The sequence below is a fragment of the Camelus bactrianus genome, chromosome 3 (assembly GCF_048773025.1).
Source record: "Camelus bactrianus isolate YW-2024 breed Bactrian camel chromosome 3, ASM4877302v1, whole genome shotgun sequence".
Taxonomy (NCBI): domain Eukaryota; kingdom Metazoa; phylum Chordata; class Mammalia; order Artiodactyla; family Camelidae; genus Camelus; species Camelus bactrianus.
In genome coordinates this window covers 32,036,288-32,055,031 of record NC_133541.1, presented here as the reverse complement: position 1 = coordinate 32,055,031, position 18,744 = coordinate 32,036,288, and the positions used below count along the sequence as shown (strand labels likewise).

At 38.1% G+C, this 18,744-nt stretch overlaps 1 protein-coding gene across 3 annotated transcripts in view; it reads left to right on the top strand.

Annotated features, from left to right (window-relative positions):
- The window catches only part of PAIP1 (poly(A) binding protein interacting protein 1), a 29,251-nt gene that overhangs the window by 359 nt on the left and 10,148 nt on the right, over window positions 1-18,744 (top strand). The window contains exons 1-7 of one of the 3 annotated variants that reach the window (XM_074357786.1): window positions 5-542; window positions 1,133-1,299; window positions 8,459-8,644; window positions 12,094-12,206; window positions 15,946-16,057; window positions 17,320-17,445; window positions 18,635-18,741. In XM_074357786.1, the coding sequence (XP_074213887.1) occupies window positions 275-542; window positions 1,133-1,299; window positions 8,459-8,644; window positions 12,094-12,206; window positions 15,946-16,057; window positions 17,320-17,445; window positions 18,635-18,741 (1,079 nt within the window). In that variant the 5' untranslated portion in view covers window positions 5-274. Of the gene's footprint in view, window positions 1-4; window positions 543-1,132; window positions 1,300-8,458; window positions 8,645-12,093; window positions 12,207-15,945; window positions 16,058-17,319; window positions 17,446-18,634; window positions 18,742-18,744 lie in introns of those variants that run through there. The other 2 variants (XM_074357795.1, XM_074357799.1) reach the window with 2 other exon arrangements.

Here is an 18,744-nt window from a genome sequence, read left to right as displayed (position 1 = left end):
CCGAAGGCGGGGGAGCCGAGTTTTGAGGGGAGAGTCGGAAAGCGGAGGGTAGCTGTGGGGGACGGGCGGTCCGGAGTGGCGGGTTCGGCGGGTGCTCCAGCTGCCGTCCGCTCCGCCCGAATCGCGGAGGAGCCGAGCAGGGGCTCGCCGCCCTCCTCCTCCATGAGGCCCGAGTGAGCGCGGCGGCGAGAGCCGGCCCGCGGCGCCTCCCCCCGCGTCCTCTCCTGAGCGCAGCGGCAGCGGCCCCCGGAGGAGGAGGAGGAGGAGGAGGAGCATGTCGGACGGTTTCGATCGCGCCCCAGGTGCTGGTCGGGGCCGGAGCCGGGGCCTGGGCCGCGGAGGGGGCGGGCCTGAGGGCGGCGGTTTCCCGAACGGAGCGGGGCCTGCTGAGCGGCCGCGGCACCAGCCGCCGCCGCAGCCCAAAGCCCCGGGCTTCCTGCAGCCGCCGCCGCTGCGCCAGCCCAGGACGGCCCCGCCGCCAGGGGCCCAGTGCGAGGTCCCCGCCGGCCCCCAGCGGCCTCCCCGGCCCGGGGCGCTCCCAGGTACGGAGCCGCTCTAGGGGACCCCGTCCTCCTGGGCCAACGCTTCCCCACGGCCCGCCGCGCGCGCCCGAGGTCGGCGCGCTGTCTCCTCTTTCCCTCCCCGGTTCCCCGAAAGCATTCCCCGAGGGACCCGGTTGTGACGGGGTGGGGACGGGCCCGGAACGGGGTTTGGAAGGTGGCCGCCGAAATCCTTTGTGCTTCCCGGCTGGGGGAGGGGCGTGGTGCGCGGCCTCCGAGTTCTGCAGTCCCTGGAGGAAGTAATAATCGCCTCCCCCGCCCCAGCCCTCGAAAGGGAGGCCTTAGGCGGGCAACCACCTCTTTCTAACCGACTCCTTAAAAAAGAAAGAAAAAAGGGAAAATAAAGCCCTCAAGCATTCATTTAGGAGGCAAATATGTTCATAAAGGGGCTAAAGCAAGTCTATTGTTTCTTTCTGCAGGCTCTCTGTTCATATCCTGGCGATAACCTTAAATTTCCTGATGGTTCTTGTTTAACTTAAAAGCCAGCCCTGCTCAGATGGCTTTTCAGTACATAGTAAGTTGTTATACAAAGGAATGAACGCATGTAACACGGCTTTTCCCCCCTTTCTCAGAACAAACGCGGCCCCTGAGAGCTCCACCTAGTTCACAGGATAACATCCCAAGGCAGAACTCGGAGTCAGCAATGGCTAAACCCCAGGTGGTTGTAGCTCCTGTATTAATGTCTAAGCTATCTGTGAACGCCCCTGAATTTTACCCATCAAGTTATTCTAATTATACAGTAAGTACACCCTTTTAGTACAACTCTGGGTTAATATTACTGGAATAATGTGGTTACTGTGTCATTTATCAGTATGCTGATGCTTTCTGTACTACACATAAAAACATTTTATGAATTTATTGAAATGAAACAAAGTTGACTCGAATATATTTTGTAGTTTTTATATTCAAGGTATCAGAATATAAGCTTGAGAGTAGGCAGTCTTGTTTGTTCCCTGCTGTATTTCCAGCGTCTGTAGACTGTGTCTAGACTAATAAACCTAATGTAAGTCAAGGACACCTTTAATCTATAAAACTGAATCTGTGTCCAGACTTCATGAACAACCTACACAACAGCGGCCTGGCAACGTTAATTTTTAATATGATTTTAGCACGACAGCCGAATATTCGTTGGTAGCTTTAGGGTAAATCTGACTGGTTTTGCTGTAGACTAATTGAGGTAGGCTTTTGAATGTTGAGAAGTACACATCTGGGCACACACAATAGAAGTGTTTCTGGTTCTAATTAACTATTACGTAGAAATGTAGGGAGTTTTGATGAAGTGTTTACACAGATATAAAGAACTTTTAAACTGTCAGATTTATCTTTGTCAATAGCTAAAATTTTAGAAATTGATCACACTTTTCTTAAACAGCAGGAGAAAACGCCAAGCACAATTGGGATATCTAGGAAGAAATTGTGATAGGTAAATGCATAGCAGTTAATTGTAGCTAAAAGTGGGCAGGGACCATTCCGGATTTAAGAAATGGTAGTACTTTAGCTTAAGTCCTGTCTTTTCTGTCGTCTTAGTTTTTTTAACATATAAAATAGTGTACACAGAGTTTGAATAATGTACACAAAGTTTAAATCAAAGTTTTATAAAGTGAATACTCAGTCAAGCAGCATCCAAATTAAGAAAAAGGATGTTATCAACATCCCAAAAGCCTGCTCTGTCCCCTTCTAATCATTACTGCTCTCCAAGGATAACCACTATTTTGATTTAACATTAGTTATGCCTCTGTTCAATGTTTATATTAATAGAGTCACATAGAATATATTATTTTCCTCACTTTCATTCAACATTGAAATTAATACATACTGTAGCATGTAACTGGAAGTGACTTACTCTCAGAGCATTCCACTGTATTAACATTTGTCTCTTGATGAACATTGGGGTAGCTTCCACTTTGGGGCTGTTAGATTAGGGCTGCTACTCTGGTTTGTGTCTCAGTGGACAGACATTTGCCCTTATTTCTCTTGGTGTATACCTGGGAGTGGAGTTTCTGGGACATAGGGTAGCCAGCTTAGTAGAGACTGCTAAGTATTTTTCTGAAGAGATTGTTCCAATATATGCGTTGAGTGCTGTATGGTTTCCAGTTGCTATACTTCAACAGCACTAGGTATTTGCTGTTTAAGGTTAGCCTTTGTGGTGGGTATGTGGTATCTAAGTTGTGATTTTTAATTTGAATATACTTGATAACTAATGGTGGTACACCTTTTTTGTTATTTTGGGGTGGGGTGGGAGGACTTTACTTCCATATTTTATAGAAAGTATGGAAAAGCTTTATTCCATGTTTTAGAAACTTCATGTATCTTAGACTGCATTAGGAAAAGAGCTTTGGGGCTGGAGAGGGAAAAATGTAGGCATAGCAGGAAGAGCAGCTGATTTGGGGTAAAATGGACCATCAATTATGTAAACTAGAAATGAGAGCAGCTTGGATCCTTGCCAAAAAATTGTCTGTCTCTTTGAGAGGAAGGAACCATTGGAGAGCTGCTGGGTAGTTGAATAAACCCTTAAGGATATTTACCTTAACAGCCACAAATGGTTCCTCATTTGTTTTCTTCCTATTGATTTGGGCTATTTTATGGTAGGAGGGAGGCATTTTTTTTTTCACAGTTATGTACCGACAAGTTTTATACATAGTTCAAGAGAGCAGCGTGTGGAGCCACTTTGTCTGAGCCACTGCCATCTTTTAGGCATTCCTTGATATCCTCTAGTAGGTCAGCTCCTGCTGTTCTCAGTTTGCCAGAACAGATTACAAACTGGAAGCCTGTGGCTCACGAGTGGACTGCAGGTGTGTCTTCTTTGACCCTGAGTGTTTTTTTTAAATGGGGCTTTATGATAAGTTACCAATACTTAAATATTGCAAATCTGAATTTTCTGATTTCTCTTAAAATTGTAAGCTCTGGTCATACTGGACTGTTATTTTGACAGAGCAAAAGTTGGCTGGAGTTGAACAGAGGCTGCCCCTTTAGATGGAGTGTGAGCTTTGATTTGCTCACTGGCTTACTTCATTACCCTCTAATCCACCTGGATTCTATAAGCATTCACGCTTGCTACCCCTGCCCCAGTATATTCACTGGCCTTACCCTTTTACTCTCTGTCAAAGCTGAGTTTTTCTCAATTGACTTAGTTACAGAAAAACAAAATCCTTGTTTTTCCCCTGACTCTTTAGGTAAAATCTGGTTGTGAGACAAACTTTTCCTTTAACCATAACCCAAAGTTGTTATATTCACTGTTTCATTCAACGAATAGTTGAATACTTATCACGAGTCAAGGACTAGGGATACAGCAGTAAACAAAACAGACAAAAATTACTGTCTTCACAGAGTCTCTGTTCCAGTGGTGTCCTGGCTGGGTTTCTAGAAATTCCTTGAGTCTGCTTTTTTTATACACATGAGAAGCTATTGCTTGGTATCCTTAAGCTGGATCTGCTCAAAGAATGGATATTTAAAAAATTTTTTATGATAGTCTTTTGCTGTGCTTTCATAACTCTTCAGAAACTCCAAGCCCTTTTATCTTCAGTCCTTCCTCAAATCCCACTGCTAGAATTTCCTGTTTTCCATGCCTTCTTACCAGTAAGTTACTGTATCCATCTGTTCCTGGCCATTGCTTCTCAGGTAAACCATTACATCTTGAATATTTAATCACAGCTCACTTACGAGAAATGAAAATACCACACAGGAGTTCATAAAGCATTTATTAAGACACAACATTTCTCCCCACCTGTGTGCACATGCATGCACTCACACACACACACACAAACACACAATCCCAGCTTTTTTCTAAAAACATCTCCCTACAAGTTTCCAGTTTTTCTTCTGCCTTTCAGTAGTGACATTCTCCAAAATATAAAATTATTCACTCTTGGTACTACTTTACTTCTCACTGACTGTTCAAACCTCTGCAGACTGATCCCCTTAATTGTACTGATACTATTTTTGTGACAGTTACTGGCATTTTTTGGGTCTTAAAATCTGTTGTCCTCTTAACTCTCATCTTAATAGGTTTTGTTGACCATACTATGAACTGTAACGTTTAACAGGTCCCAGTGTGGGTCCTGTGTGAGGTGCTAAAAGTACCTTTTCAGTGTTTCAAAAGTTCCTCCTATTTCTGTAAGGACTGAATATTTAAGATACTGATTTTTGTTTTAATTTACTCCTAAGACAATGCAACCATCATTCACTTCAGATTTCAACCAATGAAATTATTCTGTAGCATTTGATACTATGACTACTTTTACCTTTTTCTTTGGCTTCTGTGACAGTACTACATCCTCCCAATTTGCAGATCATTCCTCCTTCCTTCAGACTGCAGTTTCTGAGGTTCTGTCTTTTTTCTGTTTTGTTACCTCCCTTGGTGATACTACCTACCCCCTAGAATCTAACCATCACCCACCTACCTCTGATAACTCTGGCATCTAATTCTTCCTCTCAGCTCCAGGCTTGTGTTTCCATTTGTTTGACCTCATCTGAGGATCTCACCTCCAAACTCAAGTATAAAAAATAATTTATCTTCTACAAACCTCTTATGTTTTTATGTTCTAACTAGCTGCTCAGTCTAAAAACTTGGTGGTGAATTGACTTGATTTTCTCTTTCACATTCTTGCCCCCTTTCAATCAAGTTAACTAGAGTAGTCTTGACTGTTTCACCACCTAAGTATCTGATAATTTCCTTTTACTCCCACTGCTTTGGCTAAGGTTCTCATCTCTTGACAGTGTATTGAAAAGTGCCTACCATGAAGTGAGTTTTCCAATTGATGTCCTTCCTAATCTCTTGTCACAGAACTCTAAAAAGATAAATAATGCTCAAACATTTCTCAGCTTAGAAGCCATTTGACTTCACATTGAAGACTGAAGAAATCTGTACTTTAAAAAATCTAGTACTGGAGAACTTAACCCAGGCTTTGATTAAAACATGTTGGAATGCTTATCTGTTCAGAATACTCTATGCCTCCTTTTTCGCTTCAAGTGACAGGCTCTGAATCCCCTGTTCTGCTATATTCACAGCAGCTCTACTTCATCCTTTACTTTCACACTTCAGATTCTCTTAAAAGAATTACATTCATTTGAGGGAAAAAAAGACTGAAGTCAGTGTTTTAAAATACATTTTGCCAAAAGGAATGACATTTGATAGAAGCAAGAAATTAATACTGTCAGCTGAGACCTGTAGACTGCCTGTTTTTATCATTACCAGTAGGATACTATAAATCTTAACAGTGGGATACTATAAATCTGTAAAACTGCACTACATCAGAAACTTAAACTAGATAAAAAACTTAAACTAGCTTTAATTGTAAAACTCACACATGTACATAGTCAACATTAAGATAGTGTATGCTCTTACAAGGCTTAACTGCTTTCACAGTTTTATAAGATTCAGTATTTATAATAAGAACATTACCTCCAAAGATAACTATTATCCCTTGGCTGTCTTTCCAGAAATTTCCACTGCCTGTAAGTCTCTTCTTAAGAAAGTCAAATTGTACTTAACATGGTTCTGATCCTCTTCTAATTCACTGTATTGAGAGAATTTCTGTATTAATACATGTAAATATATAGTTTTTCTTAAGTGGTTGTATTATATTCCATAATACGGATATAAGGTAACATATTTAACCAGTTCCGTGTTGATGAACTGTTGGATGGGTTTTTGGCAACATGTATCCTTGTTTTATATGTCAAAGTTGGGTTTTAAGACTTTGTTGGTTGTTTGGAATATAGAGGTTAAAAGCACGGGCTTTATTCTGTGCTCAATTTTTTAAGACTAGCTGTATGACCATGTGCAAATTACTTGAGTTGGTACATGGTCTTTCCTTGCTCAAACCCACCCTAGCCACCACCCCTGCTGTGGTTTTTGCACTGCCTCTTAAACCAGTCTCCTTAGTGTGGTTCCCAAAACCCCATACCATCTCCTCGTTTGTCTCATTGATCCCAGTAGCAAATGCCCCATCCTCAGTTTCTGTTCTGGCCTTTCTTAAAGGTGTCAGTCAAGTATGTATCTCCCCGGGACCTATATGCTTCTTGTGCCCACTGCATAGAATATCTTTCCTCATATTTTATGACTGATTTTTTTTTCTGCTCTTTCTCAGTTTAGATGTTAATTCAGAATCCTTCCCTGACCATTTTCATTATATCTCAATGTCTGAAGGGTGCCTTCCATCATAAAATATAAGCTCCATGAGAGGAGGACTTGTCTCCTTTATTTATGATATGACTGTAACTCCCAGCACCTAGAACATTCTTTGGTATTCAGTAGGCACTCAACACTCCAGCAATTTTGAATGAGTAACAGGCTATCCATGCAGCTGGTGGCTGGTAGCTTACAATAGAGTATCATCCTAAGTGTAGTGATCCCTCTGCTTTTTGGATACGTTTTATGCTTTAGCCCCTTTAGGTATGAGAACATGACTCTTGCATTTGGAATATGTTTCAGTCTTTTCTAAAAATTTAAAAATTGTTGAACACTTAGTGCCTTACTATGTGCTACTTACCAGTCCAGGGGCATTTACTGATGTAACTCACTTAACTCATTTACTCATTTAATCCTCAATCACACAGCTGTAATGTTTATAATTCATGAATTTGTATTTCATCAATTTAATGCCTTTATCTTACAATAGAGTACTTCGGATTCAAATGTGTGATCAGACAAATATTTAAATATAAGAGTATGAACACTATATAAGCATGATATGGGCACATTAGTCTGCTCTTCCTGCAGCTGGTCTTATTTCCTGAGTGTCTTTCATAGTACATACAAGTGCCATGTTAAATATCACTTTAATGTCTAGAGATACATAAAAATTAAGCAACATGGCCTCTAAATGGCAGTCAGCTGAAGAAATAGTTGGTCAGCATCAACAATGGAGGAATAATTAGCTATGTTAGTTTTTCTACTAAGATTTTATGTCCATCCCCAACATGGAGCTTTCCTAAGGGGAATTTTGACTAAGTGTGATGATTTTTTTTTTCTTTCTGTGGTCACTAAGTTTAGAACTTAACCTCTTCATAAAATGCTTCCAAACCTCTTCATAAAATGCTTCCATACTGTAGTCATAATTCTTTCATGTGGTTTCTTATTTGACTTCTTTTGGAAAGGGGTAAGTTTCATCAAACAATATAGTTATTAGTGGATCATAATGGTTAAGTAAAATGCTTTGGGTGGTATTCCAGGCATTGTCAGTATAAACATTGATACTGTTAAACCTTTTGCAGTAGTCACCCAGCTCAGCCTCTTGCCATTAATTAAAAGGTTGGGAACCACTAAAGGTGAGAGAGACATTAGTTGAAAGCAGTGCTGTTATCAAGATTGGCTAGAAACTTGGACATAGGAGCCAGAAAGTCTCCCTCCACTGTACACTATTTTATTTTATTTTATAGTCAGTTAACTATATTTCCCTGTCCTTGGGGATTAATAGACAGGTGACAGACCTTACCTTTTTTTCAATATAGAGATTGTCACATAGCTATAAGAATACAGAGAATGGTACGATGAATCCCCATGGCCTCAGTAGTTAGCTATAGGTGGCCATTCTTATTTCTATCTCTGACTGCTCCCCCTCCCATTTTGAAACAAATCCTAGATCTTACTGTATCCATAAATCTTTCTTAATTGTGATATTGGAATTGTAGTGAAACATTGATTTTAAACTTTATTCCTCAGCCATTCAGTAAATCTGCCAGGGGTGAGAAGATAATTCCCTAGCTGGCTGGATGGAACCCTTCTGTTATGACATTTGGCCATTGGGCAAGGAAGAAGGGTAGCTCAGTGGGTTTTAGCAGGTGAAGGATTCTTCGAAATTTCATTTGAGCTAGAGACATCACAACTTAAAGTTGCCTTATGTTTATTTTAGACAGTTGCATGAATTATTTTTTTTTTTTAACGTTTTCCTATATAGGAGTCCTATGAGGATGGTTGTGAAGATTATCCCACTCTGTCAGAATATGTTCAGGATTTTTTGAATCACCTTACAGAGCAGCCTGGCAGTTTTGAAACTGAAATTGAACAGTTTGCAGAGACCCTGAATGGCTGGGTTACAACAGATGATGCTTTGCAAGAACTTGTGGAACTCATCTATCAACAGGTAGGTTGGTTGATGGTGTAGGGTGATCGCTGGATAGATTCTGTGATGCCCAAGGATGTGGCTGCTCCCTGTGGGGAGGGAGGCTAGGTTCATGTTCACCAGCCTCCACACTCCTTGATTCTTTGTGGTTCATGGGAGCTTTTAAGTCTCCTGTATAAAATTCCTGTTGTTAGGGATCCAGGGCTAGAACCGGACTGCAAATCCTCCTGTGTAGCAAAGGCTCTATACAGGCAATTGGAAGGAGCTATGGCATTTGTGAGGAAAGCTACATGAGTATCATATCTCTTTTCCAACATGCCCCCCCCCATTTTGCAGGATCTAAATGTAACAATACATGAAAAAGACCAGTTTTCCCCTAGATGTTGAATTATATAGCATTATTATTAGAGTAAGGGAGAAAAAAATCACTGAAGAACTTTTTTGCCTCATAAATGATTCTTTAAAAAAAAAAAAAGGACCACCAAACACCCTGACTTTAGTCTTAACATTTCTCCTTGTCTTTATTTAAAAATTTCAAGGATTTACATCTTATTTGGTTAAATCTAATGTCAGTCTAGGCTGCTCACAGAAAGTTCAGTTTTAATTCTAGCATACTGGTCATTGACACATTAATGCTGTTTTAAGTGGGGGAAAATAGACAATACTGGATTTTTGAAGACAATTTTAAGGTCAGTGAGTGAGACTGGCCAAAAACAGTTGGATTAAACAGAAACATAACCTTTAGTGTTCTTTAAGTCATTGCTGAAAGAGCAGCTCAAATTTAGAATATATGAAAGGGTGATTTATGATAGCAGGTTGAATTTTTTTTATATGCTACCTAGTGTTTCATTTGGCCACTTCCTGGTTTGTTTTGGATTGTTACTGGACCTCAGTATTACCTGGCCAACTCTTAAATTTCTGAAAATGCCTGAGATTTTAGGAAGATAGAACTGCTTGTTTGTCCTGATTCCTACTTTCGGACTCTATATGGATTGAAAAGGAATATAAGTTAAGAAAATGGAAGAATTAGACTTATTTGTTACTGCTTTTCTGGTTTTGGCCTAATTTCAGCTCTTCAGTAGGCTGCCTGATTATAGTTCTTATATCAGAACTATAATATTATTTATAGTTCTTATTATACTCTTAATCAGAGTTGGTTAGAAAGGCTGTAACTGAACAAACTACAATTTCTGTGATTGTCTCAAAGCCAATGCTTCAAATATGTACTTAGTATTATTTTTAAATTTTAACATTTTGTGGTCAGTGATACAGATTTATCAATGTTTTTGAGTTGCATTAAGGGAACTCATAGCAACTAACAAAAGACCTGTTCAAAAAAAATGCAGATTAAACATATTCAACTTTGATTCTTTACCAAATACCACTGATGACAGTATCAGGATTTTAAAGAGCCAGAAGCCCATAGGACTTGTACAGGGAAAGGAGATAGACATACCCATTTTGAAGACTAGAAAGCAGGTGGGTGAGTGGTAACTGACTTGATAGATCTAAAAAGTTGAATTCTAAGCCAGTGGGGAAAGCTGAGAATTGTCCTGATTTATGATACAGAATATCCAAAAAGTCTCTAGGATAAGGATGGAGCGAGGCTAAAAATATTGCTTGAAAATCTAAAAACACAATTAGACCATCTAGATCTTTTTGCACTGAGTAGCCAGTTTGAAGCTTTATCATAATCGTTCTTGAAGTTACTGAAGGAGGTACTCCACCAAAAAGAAGATTAAAGCCAAGGGTAAAAACGTGGGAACTAGGAAATGGGAAATTTTATAGGAGAGACTAAGTGAATCACCTAGATGATGGTAAACAGAGATCCCAAGGCAATAGCCATGCACATGGCAGTCCTAGAGGGGCCAGGCTTCACTGTAATAGGGCAGAAGGCTCCAGGAAAGGCTTCCCTGGTAAGATGAGCACACTCCGTGCATTTGAAGGTCCCAAGAAGAAATTTACAAACTAGTGAGAAGTATAGAAAAAATTAAGTATAGGGAAAACAAAAGTTGTGCAAGAGGAATCAGTGTCATACGTGGTACCGCTATAAACGGAAACACAAAACTAATAAAATCATAGTGTAACCATAGTGGTAGGCAGAAGGATGGGGAACTAGTGGAATGGAGTAGGGTTACGTAGGATGAAAACCAAATGCCCATGCTCCTTGGTGAGAAACTAGTAAGAAATAATGTCTAAACTCAAAAATCACAGAGCATAGAGATACAGAGGTTAAAATCTTTAGCTGAAAGAACTGAAAGTAGTTGTCTATGAAAGTAAAATTGAGGTGTAGCAGGGAAGTGGGAAACTTTAAAAACCAGCCTTGTTGAACTTCTTTAAATTGTGATCATTTAAAAGTAAAGGGAAACAGGCCATGGTAATAATGGTTAAAGTATACATTTTGACTTTCAAGTCTTTTGTGGTACCAGATACACACATATGATGTCAGGAGAAACCAGTCTTCCTTGATGAGAAATGTACAGGGTCCTGTGTGAGCAAGGAAATAATTAGAAATAGAAAGTTATGATTATAAAGTACTTACTCAAAGCCCGACAGTGCTGAACACTTGACCTGCAGTTAACTCCTTTGATCCTCAGTGGTTGCAAGGTATCACTCATATCCCCATTTTAAACGTAGCCTAACAGAGGTTAAATGACTTGTCTAAGGTTACACACTGGTAACTAGACGCAACATAGGGTTGGAGGGGCATCAGGCCATTTGTTAGGTCTAGACTCTGGTTAACTACTACCTTTGTGATGTTGTTCAAGTTCCTTAATGTGTGTTCTCTACTATTCTTTAAAAACTGCAATGAAAGTTAAACTTCCTGAGTACTTCTTTGGCTGTATCACAGTCTGATACTCAGTGTTTCCTCACTGTCTTATTATTAAAAATAGCTTATTTGTATTGATTTCTTCCTTACCCCAAATGTGTTTGGAGTGTTCTTTAAGTGTTAATTTTTCCTACTAGGTACCGTAATCACCTTTTTAGGAATCAAGAAACTGAAGCTTAGGGAGGTTTAGTGATGTCCAAGGTCACAAAACAGGCCTGGGAGTCTTGGTGTGGACCGCTAGATGCCAAAGTTGGTGCTATCCTGTTGCTGAGAAATACCACAGATCAATAGTTTGGCAAATATTTTAATTCATAATTGATACTATGCAACTGGGTACATATACACATTTTGTGCAAAATGGGTTGATGTAAAGGGAGATGTTCCCTTTGCTTTCTGCTAACCTCGGGTAACTGGTGGGGGGAGCTGGCCTTAGTGTTTTTCTTTGTACTTATTCTGGTTCTTGGTAAGGTTGGGAGGGAGAGTTAATTTCCTTATGCCTAACAATTATCAGTGACTTGTACATTTTTCTGTACAATTTTGGGGGCAGAAATGTTTTTCCTCTTTAGAATGTTGCTGTTAGGTGTTTGCATTAATAACTTGATGCATTTGTGTCATACAAACATTTCTTTCTTTTTGAAAGGCCACATCTATCCCAAATTTCTCTTACATGGGAGCTCGCCTCTGTAATTACCTGTCCCATCATCTGACAATTAGCCCACAGAGTGGCAACTTCCGCCAATTGCTACTTCAAAGGTCAGTGTGAATATATGAAATTAAAGGAAAACTACTTCTAAACATACTAGAATTTGATAATTCCTCTTTTCTAAAGACTGTTCTTTATAAAAAGTTGCAGGGGAGAATAGGGCAGACTATTCTTATTTGTATAGTATTGAAAGTTTATAGTCATATATACATCAGTCTTTTTCTATAATGGTCTCTGCCTTTCATTTTGTACTTAGAATAAGCCCATTTCCTTTTCCAAGGTCTGAAAAATGATCACGTATTTCTTAGTGCTTTTGTACTTTCGGCTTGAATAAGGGTCAAATTTCACTTATTGCTGCATGTTTAACCAGTGTTTCCCATACTGCTCTCCTGAATGATCCTTTCCTTAATGATTAGAACTGCCACACTACATCCTTACGTTTGGGTTTTGATTTTGGACTTCCATTATATTCCGTTTGTTACTTGTTCTCTTCCTGTCTCATTACCATGCTATTAAAGAGCTCTAATTTTTTAATAGCTAGTCTAGTTACTTCCCCATTTTTTGTGTGTGGAGTCTTCTTTGCTGTTCTTGAATTTTTTCCTCTGAACTTTAGAGTCAGCATGTGAAATCACATAAATCTTGTTGATATTGATATTTGGGGGATGACATTAAATTAATGTAGGGAAATGAATTTTCTTATAATTTGAGCCGTTTTATTCAAAACAGGGTTGTCTTTGAGTATTGTAGTTTGCCTATTCTTTAAAGATACTTTTGGTTGCAAAGTATTCCATTGCGTGGTTAAACTGTGCTGAAACAGAATAAAGATTCCAAAGGTACACTCCAGAAACACTTGAAAAATTTAAATTTCTGGTGAAGATTATACTTCAGATACATATGTAAAAGGCATATTGTGCGGCTGACAGAACTGGCTAGTGGTTCGGAGGCAAAAAAAACAAAACAAAGATGGATTTCTGTCTCACTCTTTATACCAAAATACATTTCAAATATATGAAAGACTTAAAGTGAAACAGTAAATACTAGGGGGAAAATTGACAAACAGTAAATACTAGGGGAAAATTAACGATTAAACAATAATCTTAGATTGGTAAATCCCTTTTAAGCAAAACATACTCACAGGCCCTAAAATAAGAGATTAAACTTAATTACATACAGATTATAATATTGAGGGGTCATAAATTTATTTGTAAAGTAAAAATAGGGAAGTTGATAACACTGGCAATGAGCTCACTTATTTAATATGAAAAGAGGAGCCTCTTAGGAATGAGTAAGAAAAAGACCAGTATTTTAATAGAAATACTTGGAATGGCTCTGAATAGGTGCAGTTTGGAAAAATATAAATGACAAAGTTATAAAAAGATATCTAACCTTACTTACAATTGAAGAAATACAAATTACAGCTTCTGGAGAGATGTGGGAGTGGGCACTTCTAGGAGGCAGGATGGCAGAAAGGCTTGCTTATCTTCCCTTATGTTGCTCACCCCTGGCTCTGCTTTAGGGTTACCTAGAGACTTTAAATGGGGCTAAGTCCCTGCTCTTGGAAATTCTGATACAATTAGACGGAAGTAGAGCCTGGGCATGGTTTTTTAAAGCTCCACAGGGATTCTACTGTGTAGTCATAGTTGAGAACTACTCTTCTGACTCTTGACCTGGTGTGTGCTTCTCTACTATGATGCTGTCAAAGATCTTGCCTGGAGAAATGCTAATCATCTAACTTAATCATCTAACTTCTGTTAACTTAAAAATGCATCCATACTTTGAAAAAGACAAGTTATCTTCACAGCCATTATCTCAGTTGCAGTGACTTTGTTCTTTGTATTTTTCTGTTTTAACTTTTTGAAATAACCATGTATTGCTTTTATAGTTAAAAATCTTTAGCTTTAAGTTTTAGGGTCTTTTCTGTCACCTGGATAACCATGTACGAGGTTAGAGATTTGCTTTTGTACATATTAACATATGTTAATATGTAATTTAATAGTCATGGCACTTATAAAACAAAAGTCATTTCATCGAAGCTCTTACCTGCAAAGTCATAAAAGGAAGGACAGAGAAAGGAAAGCACCCAACAAGCTACTTGAATAACTGCATTGGAGTTAACTGATCCTTGCCGTTAGTAACCAGAGTGTTCTACGTATAGATGTCCCAACTTTTTTCTGATGAGGGTTTAATATGTATGAGAAGGTAACAAATATCTTTCCATATCTGACTCAAACAGATACCCATTTAATATAGCTTGTAAGCATTGGACTCAGCCACGCGGGCATAATAAACTGCTGGGTTTAGAGCTGAAACATAAACTGACCCAAGGTAAATTCTTGGATAAGAAGTGACTTTGTTTCTTTAAAAAATTTTTTTTTCCCAAACAACCTAAACTGGTCTGGCAGATATGAAAGCCATTAAGTCTTTCTAAGCTGCTCTCTCGGTCTTTAAAAGGAGAACTATCAAAATCAGTCTTATAAAACACATGCCTTTCCTAGAATGTTCTCACCACCTTACTGATAAAAATAAGAAAATCCTTAACGCCAAAATAATGATCGTTTAAAGTCCATTCTAAAAATCCATTTTAGTAACAGTAGCTGACACCATAGTTTACTGGTAAGAGACAATGACGGTCTTACTGTGATTATTTTAGACACCTTGTAGGAACTGAGTTCATAAGCTCTAATGCAAATGGACGGAGTTGGGGAAATCAAGCAAGGGAAAATTAGTTGACTCCTTTTTGTCTCTGTTGGAAATAGAGACCAAATTAATTGCCTTTGACTTCAGCTGGGGACTTGCCCCGCATTTCTCTTCTGGTTTGTATAATAGAAATTATAAGGATCATGGGCTTAATAAGAATTTATTTTCAGCTTAAGTTGGAGTCCATCTATATATCTTCTAAAGATCTGTTTCAAAGTTCATATTTCAGCAAGAGTGAGAATTTTAATTTACAGAGACAGTTTGAGTAAAATCAGTGCTTTGTTTTTTTTGTTTTGTTTTGTTTTTTTGAGTAAAGGTAGTTTTATTTAGAAATACAACACTGCATAGAGTGTAAGGCAAGGAAAGAAGTGTGGGAATTGGGTGCTCAGTTTAAAGCAAAAGTAGGTACACACTCCATAGACAATGCGGGCCATCTCCGAAGAAGAGGGAGCGAAAAAGGGCGGCTAGGCATGATGTTGCCAGTGTTTATGGGCTCAGTAGCTTCACACACCTACAGATGGGACCATTCCAGCTACCCTCGAGAAGGGGCTGGGATTCCCAGGAATTGGGCTACCGCTCATTCTTTGGCCTTTTGCTGTATGTATGGCGCCTACGGACCTGTTATTATGCTGTTACAATGAGCATATAATAAAGCTCAAGGTCTACTAGAAGTCAAAACCTCCCGCAAACTTAATCCTCAAGGCCAACTGGGAGTTGAATCTTCCACCATTTTGGTGTTAAATTGTTGTAATCAGTGAGTGCTTTCTTAACAAAAAGGCTGTAAGACAATAAGGTGAGATGGGTTTTTATTTTTTGTTTTTTTATTGCCAATATACAATGAACCTCATGAAGCCTATGTTGCTTTATTACAAACTTGATCTAATTATTTTCAACTATTATTGCATAGTCTGGTCTCTACAATAGACAGAAACAATTTTTATTATAGAAAATCAGGGGGTTTTTATTATAGAAAACCAGGCATTGTGCTTGCCTCTGTATTGCCTGTGGACAGCCAAACTGACAAGTGGTCATCTTGTTTGACTGTTTAAAAAGCAAAGCAATGTGAGATTATAAAAAATATGTTTTTGTTAGATGTCGGACTGAATACGAAGTTAAAGATCAAGCTGCAAAAGGAGATGAAGTGACTCGAAAACGATTCCATGCATTTGTACTCTTTCTGGGAGAACTTTATCTTAACCTGGAGGTGAGGAAGAATTTTTCTTTTGTTTAGCATTGACAAAGCCTGAGAATATAAATTGGATCTCAATAAGGGATTTGTGTTTGCATTACTCATTTACAACAGTAAATGTGAAATGGAAGAGAAAGAAAATAATATCTCAGTACCTACTTGTGGTAGTACCTGTCCTCTAATGGAACGTTTGTACCATTTTGTTTTCCTATTCATGGGCAGGGTGTTGGGAAATAGTTACTAAGCATTTTTAAGTCTTTGTCTACATTTGGAAAGACATGGCTTACATGTGAGTTAAGCTTTTGGAATACAGATAATAATGTTTTGAATTCTTGCATCATAAATATTAGTATGTTCAGTACGTTGACTTTCAGGTAGTGGCTCAAAAGCAACTTGCCCTACAGAATACAAGCTTGAGTGAAGAGGGGAAAGACTAGAGTTTCTGGGGTTTTTCACCTAATTCACCCACAGTAGTTGTGGTCTTATTTTATATGTTAAGTCTTCCACGTAAAATGTATTTGTACAAAGTCTACAGCTAAATTGGTTGTATACTTGAATATATGCTTGTTGGTAGGCAACAAAAGTGCTGAATGTTACTTTGTAATGGATTTGCTTGATTTTTTTTTTGACTAGTTAGTCCTAGATATGAGTATACCTTTGTAAACCCTGATTTGAAGACTTAGTATTGTAAAAACCACTGAAAAGCCACATAAACCCACCATCAAATGTGCATCTCAGTCAATGCATCTAAAAGGTCTGTGGCCTATCTTGTACCTAATTTGCCACAGATAGCCTTAATTTAAAAAAAAAATCTCATGCCTTAATCTTCAGTTAAAATTTTTATATAAGCCAAATAAGGGCACCAATCTACAATGTACCTTAAACGAAGAGCCACTTTAAGAATGCTGTTGAATATCCTGTGTAAAAGTAATGACGCTGTGTGAAGGGCGGTTGGGGAGTATGAAGATAAGACATGGCTCCTGAACCTATAATTTTTCAAGCCAGAGATCTAGATATGTATACCATTCTGATACAAGTTAGATTTTAAGTAGTACAAAAAGCAGAGTAAATGTTCTTTGTTTCCCCAAAAAAAGCTGTTAAGCTTAATAGGCTAGAGAGTGCTTTATGAAACAGTAACATTAAAAGAGGCTTAAATTATCCTGACCATATGTTTTATATTTTTTAACTTAAAGCACTTATTTTGTCAACACTTTGTTAGGCCATTTATGTATCTGTATATATTTTGGCATTGCTTTTCATTTCTTTTGTCCCAAAAGATCAAAGGAACAAATGGACAGGTTACAAGAGCAGACATTCTTCAGGTTGGTCTTCGGGAATTGCTAAATGCCCTCTTTTGTAATCCTATGGATGACAACTTAATTTGTGCAGTAAAATTATTGAAGGTAGGTTTTAATTTTTTTATTAAAATGTAACTTTCATCCCTTTTAGTGTATAACTTAAAGGAAGGAAAGTTGTATAGTACACAAAAGAATTCAAGCTTAAGTTACTAAAGTTAAATATTGACATTTAACTTCACTCTTGAATTTAAATATTGGAAAAGCAATGTAACTTACTGTTTAATATAAGAAGCAAAATTTAGAAGTGTAAAGTGGAAGTCCTTCACCCCATCTGTAAATTCCCTTTCCTTTCCCGTCAGTATATGTGCCCCCATAAGTAAGATCTTAACTCTGTTGCGGCTTGCTTTTTTATCACCTAATGAAGATCTTGGATCTTTACATGGGATATAGATTTGCTTCCCTCTTCCATAACTTCCCAGTATTCCATTTATGTATGCACATGTTTTTTCGATTCTGTCATTGAACTATTGAGTTATTTTCAGCTTAGCCACTAATAGCACTTGTCAGTAATCTTTCATCATGTCTTTATATATGTAGTTGTTTTTGTGACTTAAATTCCTAAACATAGATTTTGGTGGCTCAGTGAGCATGTATACCTTAATTTTGATAAGTAATGCCAAATTTCCCTTCCAAATGCCAAACCAACAGTGAATGAGTACACACCTCTCTCCCCATGTCTTTATCAGTGATGGATATAATCAACCCTCGGTTTTATTTTGTCATAGGTGATGAGTAGAAACAAAAAGCTTATTTTAATTTACAGTTTCCTGATTACTAGTGAATTTAAGCCTTTTTTCATGTTGATTAGCCATTTTTTCAGTTTCTGTGAATTACCTGTATTTATATCCTTAACTCATCTTTTTTTCATAAAATTTGAAGTTTGTTTTTTTTAATTCAAAGCTTCTATTACTTATTGCATGTTTCATATTTCAAAAAGTGATATGTTGATTAAAATTTTGTAGCCCATCTTAGTCATACAGCAAATATACGATATAGTCACTGGCACATAAAACCTATAATTAAAGTTCTGCTATGGTTCAACTCCTTTTAGTTTCTCCCAGTTGAGAAAAATGAAGTATAGCGATCCCTAAATATTAGATGGTAGAGAATAATTGGGAATATTTTACTTGCTAAATTCCTCTTGTTCTAAGAATACTTGAACTGCTACTAATATCTTTTTAGAATTTCTATACTTTATTGAATGCTTTATTTCACTGATAATTGCTTTTTTTAGTTGACAGGCTCTGTTTTAGAGGATGCCTGGAAGGAAAAAGGAAAGACTGATATGGAAGAAATTATTCAGAGAATTGAAAATGTTGTCCTGGATGCAAATTGCAGCAGGTA